The sequence below is a fragment of the Notamacropus eugenii genome, chromosome 1 (assembly GCF_028372415.1).
Source record: "Notamacropus eugenii isolate mMacEug1 chromosome 1, mMacEug1.pri_v2, whole genome shotgun sequence".
Lineage (NCBI taxonomy): Eukaryota > Metazoa > Chordata > Mammalia > Diprotodontia > Macropodidae > Notamacropus > Notamacropus eugenii.
Genome location: NC_092872.1, coordinates 336,389,928 through 336,404,727, shown reverse-complemented (window position 1 = coordinate 336,404,727; position 14,800 = coordinate 336,389,928). Strand labels below are relative to the sequence as shown.

The 14,800-nt window shown below is 38.8% G+C and overlaps 1 protein-coding gene and 1 pseudogene across 1 annotated transcript in view; both read right to left on the bottom strand.

Moving 5' to 3' along the window:
• Positions 1–14,800, bottom strand: part of SPOCK1 (SPARC (osteonectin), cwcv and kazal like domains proteoglycan 1) — a 759,531-nt gene that overhangs the window by 24,215 nt on the left and 720,516 nt on the right. The window contains exon 7 of the mRNA XM_072629860.1: positions 4,082–4,198. Within this exon, the coding sequence (XP_072485961.1) occupies positions 4,082–4,198 (117 nt within the window). The remainder of the gene's footprint in view (positions 1–4,081; positions 4,199–14,800) is intronic.
• LOC140518081 (large ribosomal subunit protein eL21-like) lies at positions 1,272–1,787 on the bottom strand (annotated as a pseudogene).

Here is a 14,800-nt window from a genome sequence, read left to right as displayed (position 1 = left end):
CTAAGAGGAATAGCTAGCTTAGCTTAGCACATCAATCTGACCTTTGTTGAAAGCAGTTCAAAAAGGTCAAAGGGGTTGGCTGCCCCTAGCCTCCTGAGCAGAAGTTCTCTTCAGATGGGGAAGAATTAATTGTCCATAAATCCTGAGGGACGACTGCGAAATAACTCTTTTGAGAACAGCTGCTCCTTTCATGTATCCTACAGATGCCCAGCTGAGCTGGACACATATTGACTACTAGCTTTTGAAGGGCAAACACGATCTCTCTCAGGAATATGTCCTGATCCACTGTAGAAACTCTTAAATCATCCTTTTCCCATGGCCATCTCTGGATGCAGAGAATAATCCAAGACCAGCAAAGTACTTTATCTTGAAGACGAGGATAAGTTATTTGAATTTGGAACTCAGCACTTGCTTAGTGATTAATACCCATCTGTCTCATGGTACAGACTTTCTGGTCAGTACATTCTGGTCCGTGATACTGTTTGGTTTAACTAATGATTACATATTATGGCACCCCTGTGGGTGACAATTGTTTTAATTTTATAAGTCTTTGTAACCCTAGCAGCTGCTTGATATATTATAGGCCCTTCATATGTGTTTATTGATCATTCTTTTTGTCTGTTGCTCTCTGGTGATTTCCTATGGTTGTTGTCTTCCCAACTGCACAAGAGACAAAGTGTCTTTTTCTTATCCTAGTCATGGCAAAGAGAATGAAGGGTAGGCTACAGTCATACATTGAGGTTGTGTGAGAGTGACATAATCTCTCAATTCTTCAGGCAGCTCTCTCAAATACGTTGGAGCTGAGTTGTTTTAGTCATGTCTGACTCTTTGTGACTCCATCTGGGGGTTTTCTTGGCAAAGACACTGGAATGGTGGGCCATTGCTTTCTCCAGCTCATTTTACAGATTAGGAAAGTGAAGTGAACAGGGTTAAATGACTTACCCAGGATCACATAGCTAGTAAGTTTTTGAGGCCAGATTGGAACTCACAAAGATGAGTTTTCCTGATTTCAAGGCTCCATTCTCCATCCCACCTAGCTGACCTACTTGTTTTTGAGTCATTTCAGTCATGTCTGCCTCAAATATTAAATGGCAAAAGAGGTAAAGATATGCATTAGTAGGAGGAATTTCCACGTCAGGAGTTCCTTATGTAAATGAAATTTGTTTTTGCCTTTCTTTGTATAATGTTTGACACAATGACACACAGAAAGAGCTTAATAAATGTTTGTTGATTGGAATCAGAGGTCCAATTTTTTTTTCCATAATCCAAGATTTTTTATCGTTTTTTCTTTTAAATTTATGCCATGAATCCATAGGGGATTGGTTCTAACAGCTCAGGTTCCTTGCCATTGGTTCTCACAAAGTGTGCTTCTCTAGGTGGAGCAGGCTGGCATTTCAATTGAACCCAAGTGCCTTTTTCTTTGGCTTCCTTCTTCTTCTGATCATTTTCCTTTACCCGCTTCAGGAAGCTGTCTCTGCTCTTAGAATTCTTAATATGCTCAATAGGCACATTAATTCTCTTGGCTAGAATCTTGCCCTTAACCTATTTGTTTGCAACAATGGCTACAGAATGTTGAGTAACATTATAGACCCATCCAGTCTTGCCGTGGTAACATTTGTGGGGCATTCCTTGCTGAACTGTGCCTATACCCTTGATATCTACAATATCACCTTTCTTGTATTGGCCAAAGGGACAACACCATGTTTTTGAAAGGGCCTAGAAAACATGTATCGTGTTCCTCTCTTTTTTCCTTTTGTGTTCATCATTTTGGCAACTCACTGGAATATGGCGGAAGTGGTGGAAAGACCCAATTTTTTAAAATGACACCAATAATAGCTTACAAACTCTAGATGCACTAAAGTTCTTCTAAAAATCCTTGTTCACCTGAACTGAAATACTGTGAGTGAGCAAATCCCATGCCACATACATAGACGTTTTCTAAATTTTCCCAATTTTTAATTTCCTGAAAGTCAGTTTTATAACTTGTACTAAATCCATATCTACTCTCTCCTTATTTTGATTAATCCTGGGTTTCTTTGATGCCATGTCACCCATACTTTTCATTTTGAAAGTCTAAAGTCATCATCCTGAGTGTGAGAGCCTATCTCCAATGCCCTATTAAGCAATGAGACAAATGTAGGCTTTATAACAGAAAAATATCCTAACAACTTGAGCTATCCAAAAAATGGAAGGGCCTACATGTGCAAGTAGGGGATTTTCCCTTACCAGAAGTCTTTGAAATAATGACTGGATTGGATGAACATCTGCTGGGTTTGTTTTAGCAGGCACTCTTTTGTAGGTAGAGTTAGAGCAGGTGGGCGCTGAGGACCCTTTCAACTATGGAACTCTAGGATGCTGACAGTCAAAAATGCTTCCATGGAGTAGTTGTAGGGTCCCCTTCTGGAGGTACATGCTCCAAAGCTTTCAAGTTGCTGCCCAAACTATTTCACATTCATCTCTAACACAATTCATCTATCCATTCTTTGGGGGTAGATACAATGTTCAGATAAATAACTATCCTTGCTTTCATGAAAGTTATACATTCTAGTAGAGGAAGATCACACTCCCATAGAAAATTATAATGCACAGTGCCCTATAATATCACACCTGAAGTACATTAAGGGAAGTAAAGGCCAGGGGTAAAGAGGTCTTTAGCAATTTGGGGGATTAAGAATAAGTTTCATGGAGGAGGTAGCATTTGCGTTATTCCTTAAAGAATAAACAGGTATTCATCAGGTAAAGAGGGAAGAGAAGGAATAAATGAAATATGGAAAAGTGTAAGCAAATATAGAGAGGACTATTCTGTGTGAAAAGAACAGCTCAGTTCAGATGTGGAATACAGTATGTGGAAGGCAATAACATGAGATAATTCTGGAAGGTTCTTTTATGATATACATATCACTATCCTTGGAGCACTTTTTTCTCAGTGTCACTAAGAATGCTACATTTTCTGGGGTAGTTCAGTGGCATAGATGATTGAGTGTTGGCATTGGAATCATGAAGACCTGAATTTGAGTCCTTTCTCAGACACTTATGAGTTGTATGACTCCAGGTTGGTCACTCAACCTCTTTCTGCCTAACATGTACCTACCTTACCAGGGTAGTTGTAAGGATCAAATTAAATGAGAGAGTTGATTGTAGAAAAACATGGAAAGACATATGAAATAATGAAAAGTGAAATGACCAGAATCAAGAGAATGTTGTATACAGTAACAGCAATATTGTTCAAAGAATAATTGTGAACCGAGTTATTCTGAATGTTATAAATACTGAGATCAATTATAAAGGATCTGTGAAGGAAGGTGCCATATATACCTTCAGAGAAAGAACTGATAAATAGATGTATGTATGGTATGGTTTTACATATATTTATAAATCAGAGTCAAATGGTGGCTTACTTTAGTGTGGGATACAAAGGGAGGAAAGGTAAAAATTTGGGAATTTAAAGAGTAACAAAAAAAGAAAGAAAAAATCAAATGAGATAACATATGTAAAATACTTATACCTTAAATCACCTTATGAATATAAAAAATTTTTATTATCTGGAAAGTTTAGCCTTAGCTATTGGGGGTTGACATCCTAATGTTGTACCTTCCTTTGCTTCTTCATGCTCATCCTTCCCAATATCATTTTAGGCTGAATAAACTTAATGTGGGTGAATAAAACATTTCTTGTCTATTTCATGTCCCCTTTCAATCTAAGGCATAGTATTGTATGGGTCATGCTGTAAGATCAGCCCTTGCCAGACCTCATAGGCCAGGACAAAGCTAGCCCTTCAATGACATCAAGTTAGTAAAGCATGTCTTTTGTGATCTTCCATATCTCCTATCTGTCTCAGAGAAAACTCAGAAAAGGTGTGGATTAATAATGTTTTAAAGTATCAACCTACTCAGACTATTTCAGTTTTACACAAGACTCCAAGGCAGGTCCTCTTTTCACTATGCCTTTATCAGCACTATATTAAAATATTTCATACTATCCCTGTGACATGGCACAAGGGTAGTACAATCTTTACTTTGTAGATTAAGGTCCAGTTTTATCTCAACCATTCCTGCTGGAAAAAAAAAAAATCTATTCTTACTGCTTTGTGCTGGATCTGAGCTAGTGGGCTTGACGACATGATTCGCATCCTCATGAAGAGTTCCAAACCAATCTTTCAGCCGGGAAGCAAGATTCCTCAACTCCTTGTCTGTGCAACCTAGAAGAAAACACAAAGAAGAGGATGAGCTTTTGAACTGTTCATATCTTTTGACCTACTACTGGGAATATCCTCTGAGGAAATCAAAAACAGAAAGAAAGTTTCCATATGAGTGATCTTACATAAGTCACTTAAAATCTTTGGGCCTCACTTTCCTCATCTTTCATATGAGGTTAAATTAGATGACTTCCAGATAAAATCTAATTGTGTTGTTGGAAGCAATGGTATGAGGAATTCAGAGCAACATGGGGACAGTTATATGAAATGATACAGAGCCAAGTAAGCAGAACTAGGACTACAATATTCAGAATGACTTTAATAATGTAAATTAAAAGCAACACCACAAAGAAACTTGAATTCTGATCAATTATGACTAATCTTAGACCTGAAGAGCAAATGATGAAACATGCTTCCCTCTTGTCACCAAAGAGATGGGGAACTATATATACTTTTTTCTTTGTTACAAGGAAGGAATCAATAAGGCAGAGTTAAGGGTAAATGACCATGAGATAAAAATAAATGGTAGCAATAGAATGTAGTGAGGTAATCAGGCTGCTTGGGGATGGTGCTGCACCCTGGCCCCTTCCAATGGACTTCTTACTAAAGGGAAAGACATACCCAGTCTTTTATTTGGTCCCATCCTTGAGGGCTGTTGATGATTCACAAATGTTCAGGAAGAGCTCATTAAGTTGTATTAAAAGGAGAAAGAGCTACAATTCTTTCTCTCTTCTTTTCTGAGCATATTGCTTGTCAGACTGCCAACCCTCCTTTGGACTCTCAATGGAAGCAGGGAATTAGTATTTTCTTCTCTTCCAGCCTTCCTTGAAACAGCTAAGGAATCTATTGTACATAGCAATGTGTACATGTGCTAGCATGAGACTGGCTCTCACGTCTCTGTCTCTCTCCTGTGTCTTTATTTCCTTGAGCACAGGTGACTCTGAGACAGATATTTACATTCTGGGGACTACCTCATGAGTTCAAGAAATCTGGAGTTACTGAGAAGTCCTGGGGCTGGCAACAAGAGGGACGTCTTGTCAATATACCCTTCTTATACAAAAGATAGTTAGGAGGATGAGGCAGGCATGACTGACTGACCAGAGGATATGGACCATAGTGAAATGATACTTGGACAGTACAGACTGAGGTGAGAGTGAACTCTGTTAAGCAGCCTCATAAGTCTCTCAGGAATATTTACCTCTTGGTAGAACATAACAAAGGTGTTGAGCTATGAATCCCTTCAGTGTATCACAGATTTCCTGTGTCCATTTATAAGCTTCTGTGAGTCCACCATTACAGGTTACCATTTTGTGTTTTAAATATTTGTCAATGTAGTTTTTGAATCATATGTGTTTTAAGTATTTCTTTGTTGGTAGGAGAAATTAATAGCTTTATTATACCTTAAATCTACTACTTTGTACACTAAATAACTTTTATTGCTAATCTTTTTTGGGGTAAACTTAGATATGTCATATCTACACTTTGAGATATCCCCAATATCCTAACCCAAAATGAGGAAATGAGTTAGAGAAAGTTTGAGGAAAGACTGACCCCGTTTTAGGGTTCAGGTTCCCTCAGGATTGAAACAGTAAGACTCTTTTTATGAAAAGGCAAGGCTTCCTCCCCCAAAGCCAGAGATGGAAGGCTATTACAAAAACAAAAAAAACCTGATCTTTCCCAGTAGGTCAGCTTTCCACAAGCACCAATGTAAAAAGTAAGTGTAATAACAAATCTTCAGTCTCTCTATAGAAAGCCAGTAACAAAGTAGATCATTTTTCCATTAGAAAGCAGGCAATATGCTTTGTTAATTAAAGAGAGGATTGACAATAAAGGTCCTTAACTTTAAAGAGCAACTCAAACAAAAATAGGAAGATTCATGAAGGAATAGTATAACCATACTATTAGTATCAAGACATTAATTTATACAAGATTAATATGGAACAATTTGGAGGGGTAAGGGTGTAACAGAGAAATAAGAAAAGGATTCATGTATGGTAGAAAACTAAGCTTTGCAGGAAACTAGAGTGCTAAGAGCCTGAGTGGAGGAGGGTGCACAGTCCAGGTATGAGGGATCAGTAGCCCATGCAAAAGCAAGAACATAGGAGATGAAATGTTGTATATGTAAGGTAAAACAAAGAGATGAGTTTTACTGAATTATAGAGTGTGTGAAGAGTAATAGCATATAATAAGGTTCAAAAAATAAACCTAACCTACATTGTTGTTGCTTAGTCGATTTCAGTCATGTCTGACTCTTCATGACCCATTTTGGGGTTTTCTTGGCAGAGATACTGGAATGGTTTGCCATTTCTTTCTCTAGATCACTTTACAGATGAGGAAACTGAAGTAAACAGGGTTAAGTGACTTGTGTAAGGTCATAGAGCTAGTGTCCAAGACTGAATTTGAACTCACGTCTCCCTGACTGGTACTCCATCCATTCTGGCACCTAGCTGCCCTAAATGCCAAATAGAAGATTTTATTTCATCCCGGAAATAAGAGGGGGTCTATTACTGTTTATTGAGTAGCAGTATAATCAGATCTACGTTTTTGGAAAACTTCTTTCGCACACTGTGTAGGTGGATTACCACAGAGAGGGACTTAAGAAAGGGAGACCAATTGGGAGACTATTGTAATAGTCTAGGGTAAAAGTGATAAGAACCTGAACTAAGGTGGCAGTTGTGTAATTGGAGAGGACAGATGATAAAGTCATATTGCAACAATCTATTATGAAAATTAGCTCCTTATTAGTCTAGGAAAAATATAATAGTCCCTAAGATTCATGTGTCTCTTTCCCGTTAAGATTTAAGAAGTTAATTTTAGATGAAGAGTTATAAGTTCAGTCATAAGCACTCTAAGCCTAAAATTCAAACAGAGGTTAGATTCTCTCCCTAAATTTATATTTATGTCTGTCTCTAGTTAACTTTTAACCTCCTTGTGTTTGAGTAGAAATTAAGTTTACTAGAAATATTTTGATGATAAAATAGCAGACACTCAAAGGGATAATCCTAATGATGCTTACTTCTCAGTCAAGTCTTAATATTTTTATTTTTTTCCCAACTTGGACCAGTTCACCCCTACTTAGATAGCATGGTGAAATTCCACTCTTGGATACTCTTAAGGTTGTTGTGTTTGTTCATCGTTTTCAAGGAGAACCATGACATCAGGGAAATGATGACATGACTGGCAGTTGATTTGGATTTGAGTGAGGGAGGGCTGTGCAAGGTCACCAGCCTCACTTTCTCCTCCTGAACCATCTGGGTTTAATGACCAGATATTTATCAGGATGACTGGAGATGGCCCAGGATGCAATGGGAGAGCCTTTGCCCTTTTAGGCTAAGGGCTTTTCAGGTACTCACTTGAAGTGAGGTAATGTCCACTGAATGAATAGGCCTTGCCTCTTTAAGATGTGAGTCAAGGGATGGCCCCTTTAATTAGAAGAAAAAAAAATCAAGCTGAGAGGGGATGACCCTCAGGCTTGTTGTTACCTGAGAAACAGTTACCATTGACATTCACTCTAAATTCACTCACAGTCAAAAGGACCCAAAATACAGCTATTAGATGGAGCTTGGGCAGGGACCTATTGAAGTCCAATCTATGAGCTTCAGTTAACTAGGTTTAAGGTTTTGAGAAAGAAAGAAAGAAAAAAGAAGAAAGAAAGGAAGAAGGAAGGAAGAAAAAGAAAGAACTAGCCAGTAAACCACAAGTTAACTGGGTAGCGTTTGGCCATCAAAATGTACCCCCCTTTGGAGAGAAGAAGGAGAAGAGGAGGGAAAAAGAGAGGATAAACTGAGTTACTCATAGCTGAGTCCACATTCAGGCAACTTAGTCTACCTTGCAGGTCATTTTTGAAGAGGACTATGGCATCAGGGAAATGATGACATGACTTGCAATTGTCTTTGATTTGAGTGAGGGAGGGCTGTGCGAGGTCACCTTCCTCACTTTCTCCTCTAGCACCAGTCTCCTGGGATACTCATAATATTAGTCCCAGATAGCATAAGCATCCAATCAGGCTTTAATCTTACTGTAGCTTAGAACTCTTGAACTCAATTGATCCATTAGCAGGGACTATAGGTTTCCTCCATACCTTGATAACTCCTTTATTTTATATATTTTCCTTAGGATATAATAAAATTTTTCACAAAATGGCTCTGATTAATTCAAAGTAGTATATAACAGATGAGCCCTATTGTTCTGATTGAATCAATCAAGAAATGTTCTTACCTAAGGAAGGTAATTAATTATATGTGGGTGAGATAATCACTGAAGTCCTACCCTTACCTCAGAATCATAGACTTAGAGCTTAAAACGACTTTGAAGGCCATTGGGTCCAATCTCCTTAGTCGTATTCTACCCACTGCACCATCTAACTTCCACAGTCACTGCTAGAGACTAAAGAGTCATGTCAGTAAGTAGTCATGGGAAAATATGAGCCAACAGCCTATGATGGGCTAGTGACAATAACAAAGCACCTAACTGTATGGGAAAACTTCACTTAGGAGGGTGGGCACAGGGAGAGTATAACTGCATCATTAGTTCATGAATCCAGAACCTGGAGTATATATTGATGAGGCAATTCTACCCATGAGGTTGCTGTTGGGCTTGGAATCAGAAGTTCAGTTGTTCAGTCAATTTTAGTTGTGTCCAACTTTTCATGACCTCATTTAGGGTTTTCTTGGCAGAGATACTGGAGTGGTTTGGCATTTCCTTCTCCAATTCATTTTACAGATGAGGAAACTGAGACAAATGGGGTTAAATGACTTCCCCAGGACTACACATCTAATAAGTGTCTGAGGCCAGATTTGAACTCAAGAAGATAATAACAGGGGCTGCTTCAAAGCTAAAATGATGTATTGATGTGAAGTATAAATTGAATTGTCAGAGTAAACATACAGCTACTCTATAATCAGTACTCTTTCCACCGCACCACCTAGCTGCCCCTAGATTAAGAAGACCAGATTTCAAGAAAGACTTGAGACATTTACTAAATACATGACCCTGATCAAATAATTACATCTCTGTATGCCTCAGTTTTCTTAATAGTAAAATGTGGATAATGAATAGCACCTACCTCCCAGGGTTGTTGTGAGGATCAAATCAGATAATTTTTGTAAAGGTCTTAGCATAGTACCTGGCACATCACAGGTTAATCAATGCTTGAATGCATACCCCTCTTCCCTCTCCCCCACAATTCTCTTGTCCTGGGAAGAAAAAGGCATTTGTGAACTCAACACATAACCAGACCAGCTGAGCAGGAGCTGCTAGAATATGGCTGACTCTTTATCTAATTAGGTATTTGGAAGTCTCGATGCTGAGCTTTATCATTTCATGCAGTCAATACCTCTAAACTACAATGTCAGTATTTTTTTGGGGGGGGGGGAGTCAACCAGATCATGGATAGAGATAAGAATTTTAACAGGAAACAAGATATGATTAATTTTGTAGGCTTTTAATGGGGGATATTCATAAGGGAAATGCAAGCCAAACCTATGATAAATTTATAAGGTACTGTCACTTTCATACTTGAACAGTTTGGCCATTTAAAGGGGCAGAAAATGAACTTCTAGGGCAGGAAATGAGCTATTATATAAAGAAAAAGGATTACATGAACTTATTAAGGATGTAAAGTCCTGGCTTTTTTGTTGAGGAACAGTTTGATTGCTAAAAAGTGCAGAAAGCTTTCATGTATGAAAAACTGACAAAAGTCCATTTGTGAAGAAAAACAGTTTTTCCCATGAAAATATGAGGACAAACACAAGGGGACTGGATAAAGAATTTAGAAGTGTTGTTTGGCAGAAAAAAAAAATGACTGAGGCTGCAGGGCATTATAATTCCTCAGAAACTTCTGCTCCTCCTTAATGATATGGCAAAAGGAAGAATGATCTCTGTATTTACTGAGTTGAGTACATTAACTCAATGTACTCAATCAGTACAACACAATTCACAGAGAAATCTGGATCACATACTCTCACAAATACACACACAGTTGTCAAGGGAGTGTGGGCATATACTGGCAGATGCCTAACAAGAAGCAGCATGAATAGTGAAGAAAACCCATATACAGTTGAGGAAACTGAGGAGGATTAGGCTTCTACAGAGAAAGGAAAGAACTACACATTTTGTACACATGCTACAAATTTTTAAATTTGCAAGCCACTTATTTTGCTGTTTAGAATCTGAAATGAGTTTGAGCCCAGGTGTGGTCAGGAATTTCTGCATCAGAAAGATCCAAGCTTGTTTATATTTGAGAATTAAAAAAAAAAAACAAACAGAAAACCTCATTTTCTGCTTTCCATGACATTTATTCTTCCATTTATTTCTTTTAGTTTGCTTGTTTCATATCCCCTTTCACTTTTAAGTCAGTCCTTTGTCCTCATAAGCTTTTGCTTACAGTCCATCTGAATTTTATTTTCTGATTAAGCATATATACCTTTGTTTATCCCTTCTTTATAATCTTTGTGCACCTTATTGGGATAAAAGTTCTGAAATTCCACGTTTGCACTGCTTCTTGTATCCCATTCCTATGTTATCGTCATTATATCTCTGGCTCCATGTCTTCTCCACCACTCTATATGCCATTTGTCCTAGGAACCCAAGCATTCTTCTGCTTGGAGGAGGATGCTGTCCATGAAGGAAGGCACAAATCTTTTCTCAGAGAAGGTGGTCTCCCCATCTGCCAACTCCCTCCAGACTAAACTTGCCACAGGGACTCCTATGAAAGATACTCCATTATTCCTCCTCAGTGCTGTTCAGCAACACCCATTCCCTTCTTGTTGGTCAATAAACAAACATTTATTAAGCTCTTACGAGTTGTCAGGTTTTATGATAAATCATGTGTACAAAAAGAAAGGCAAAAACAGTCTCTATCCTCAAGGAGTAAGTGCATTCTAGTAAAAGAGATAACTGGTACATAAATATATATATATATGTATATATATATGTATACTATACATATGTATATGTATACTATAGAGTTGATGGTGGATAAACTTAGAGAGGAGATTAGTAGCAGTGTAGGAGAAGGGGAAAGGCTTCCTGTTGACTATTTTGCCCTCTGGATATAGGACTTCTGGTCAGTTTTCCTGGATGATTTCTTGGAAGATATTAACCTAGATTCTTTTTTTCATCATTGCTTTCTAGTAGACCAGTAATTCTTAGATTTTTTTCTCCTGGATCTGTTTTCTGGGTCAGTTGTTTTTTCAATTATGTATTTTACATTTCTTCCACCTTTTCATACTTTAGATTCTGTTTGACTGATTCTTGATGTCTCATGGAGTCATTAGCTTCTTGCCCAATTCTAATTTTTATCAAATTGTTTTTTTCAGTTAACTTTTGCATCTCCTTTTCTATCTGCCCAATTGTTCCTTTTAAGGAGTTATTTTCTCCAGTTAGTTTTTGTACTTCCTTTTCCATTTGTCCATTTTTCCAGTTAGGTTGTGTGCTTCCTTTTCCATCTGTCCAATTGTCCAGTTAGGTTTGGGGTTTCCTTTTCCATTAGTCCAATTTTTCTTTTAAATTTTTCCATGATTTTTTTCTTATTTTTAAAATCATTGGCCAGTTTTTCTTCTACTTTCCTAGTTTGGGTTTTAAAATCCTTCTTGAGCTCTTCCAAGAATGCTCTTTGGGCTTGAGACCAGTTCATAGTCCCTTCTGAAGTTTCAAATGGGAGTACAGTCTCAAGGCTGACCTCTTTGGTATTCGTGTTTTGGTCCTTGTCCACATAGAAAGATTGTATGATCTTTTGTTTTCTGGTTTGCTCCTTGCTCACGATGCTCGCCCTTTTCCTGACTTTTAAAGTGGATCTCTATTTCTGGGGCACAGGGGTCTCTCTCTCACTGTTCTTATGCTTAGAACTTGAGGCTTTCTGTATTGTGGCCTCTGGTTCTTTCAGCTAGAAGCTAAAATGCTGTAGCTTACCTGGTGCTGAGCTGGCTGATGTGCCAAGGCAGAGGCCAAGTGAAATCTTTCTGAATTTCCCAGGAGTTACCCTGGAGCTAGCTGAGTTAAGTGTGGGGGAGAGGTGGAAGGTCTCCTCTTCTGAGCACAGGCAGGCTCAGTGATTGATGAAACCTGTTTGCACTAGTGTCTTCCCTATTCCCCTGGTTGTGCTGAGGTATACCTGGGGTTCTGGTTTTGATGATTGTTGCTCAACCTCCCTGGGGCTCAGGATCTTCTCCCAGTTCACTGAGGTGGGGTTGTCTGGGACAGCTCCAGTCCTACACTGGTTCCCTTCAGTCACAACAAGAGGGATCCCCCCATTGTGACTTTCCTAGCCTCACAGGCTAAGAGACTTTTTACCCCTTCAGCTGATCCCCCTGTTTCAGGATTTTTCCTGAGGAGTATATTCTCTGAGTTTTTTTAGGTCAACAAAAGGAGGGGTAGAACATTTATTGATCACTCCATCATCTTGGCTCCCAGAAGTTCAAGTAGCTGACTTACAGACATTTAATCTGTGGACTGATAGTCTCAGGAGTGGCTGCTGCAGTTCTCTCTCACTCAGTTCCACTAGACTCCCACCCTGGGCTGATATATTTGAGATTCCACAGTGTTGCTGCTGCTTCAGATCTCCTGGGGCTTCCTGTTCTGCTTTGCTATGGCAGAGTCTGAGCTGGTACCTGCCTCTTCATTTCTTTAGTTTCCTTTAACACTCAAATCCCTTCTTATGCAAGGACTGTGGCTTTTTCCCATTTCTTGTATCCTGAGAATACAATACACTGCCTGGCACATAGTAAGTGCTTAATAAATGTGTGCTGACTTGTCATCTTCCCATATCTTCTTCACTCTTGCTGAGAGACCATCAGGATTAACATCCCTTCCCTGTTCACTCATGTATTTGATAGAGATTACATCACTAACTCCTCTCTGCCTCTCACTTTTCCTCTCACTACTTTACACAACCTATCACTCTCCTATCCTTCCCCACAAAAGACACTGATTCACCTGCAGGAATTAGGATATTTAGTCAATACGTTGAGTCAACTCTTCCACTTTAGGTTCTCCTCATAATTTACGCTTCCCTTAAATATGTAGGTCCTCCTTATCTCTTTGTGCTTTTCTTTTACCCCACAAATCACTCTTTCTTTAGTCTTATTGATAAGTAGATTTGGTTACCATGCTTGTGCCTTATTTATTGAAATTCAATTATTTATCACATAAAACAGGAGTTTAGTAATTTTGATCAGAATTCCAGGGAAGGTCTGAGAATGAGTAACTGGCCCATACACAGTTGCAACTTCACTGTAGTGCAGGTTTGCGGCCTAGAGGAGCAGCAACTATAGGGCTAAATTGAGACCAGTCTCTGTGCAAATAGCTCATCATCCCCAACAACAACAACCACTGACCCAGGCTCCACCAAAAGGTAGGTGAAGTCATGAGTCCTCAGAATATAAGCAATTATCCAATGATCCTGGCAACCAGCCCGACTTCCAGATTTTCTCAGCAGTCATCCTCCAGAGAGCTTTGCTGACAACTGTGCCTGCTTCCTCAGAAGCACCAGCTATAGAAGGGTGGGAAAAGAAAATTTTCAACCACCAAGTCCTTGGCATTATCAAATGATTCAATATCGGGAACAGATACTGGCTTTTTCCATGGAAATGACACAAAAGTAGATATAACACCTCACACATACACTCAAAGGACCACTGACCTTAGCTGAAACACCTTATATTTATTGTCTCCCAAATAAGAATGTGAAACCATTGAAATCAGGGTCTATTTTGCTTTTCTATTTGTACTCCCAGTTCTCACCACAGTGCTCTGAACATAAATATTCATATATACAAATGATTCTGTGATCCAGCATGTAGTAGGCACTTAAATTCCCCTTGACCTACTGTTGACTAATCTCATCAATTTGAGAATTACCTTCAGTTTCTGCCTGTGTAACTCTTATCCATATTCTGTCAAAAGTTCAACACTTGGAGTCCACCAAATGTGCTAGAGATCTTCCTCACTTTCACCATCATCAAGAGGGTGCCAGTAGAGGGTCTTGGTCCTTCCTTCACACAATACAACCAGCTCTTCTTTTCTCTGTCATGAAATTCCCTGATGACATTTCTTTACTCCTGTTCTTCACAATTCCTCACTATAACACAGATATTGCAGCCTGCTTATACCCACAATGTGGTTATTCATTGTCCTCTCTGTTAACACATCTTTAGTTCTGAAGAAGCAGTGGTATTTCATGTCTTAATGTCAGTAAAATTGAAAAGATGGAACTTTTGCAGAGTTCTTCCATTTCCTGGAAGTAGTAGATTATGAGATGGCAAAGGCGTGGTCCATTATTGAATATTACTTGTTTATTTATTCCCCTAGCACGAGGATATGCAGGATTCACATGTAGTTGATTCCTATAAAATTTTGAATAAATAAGAGAGTTGGCATATGTCAGCAGTTAATGATATTCTCTACTACCTTTTTTCTGTATCAATGTAGGGGTACATGTGAGGTGGGGGAAGATTTTGTTTGATTTTGACTAGGTAGGTTATATCTATCCACATAGGTTTGTATAGATATGGTTCAAAAGGAGGCCAAGAATAGATATCTCTAGAATCCTTTCCTCCCATCCTTCCCCAAGGGAGGCTCTTATTCCAGTCAGTAAAGGAAGCAAGG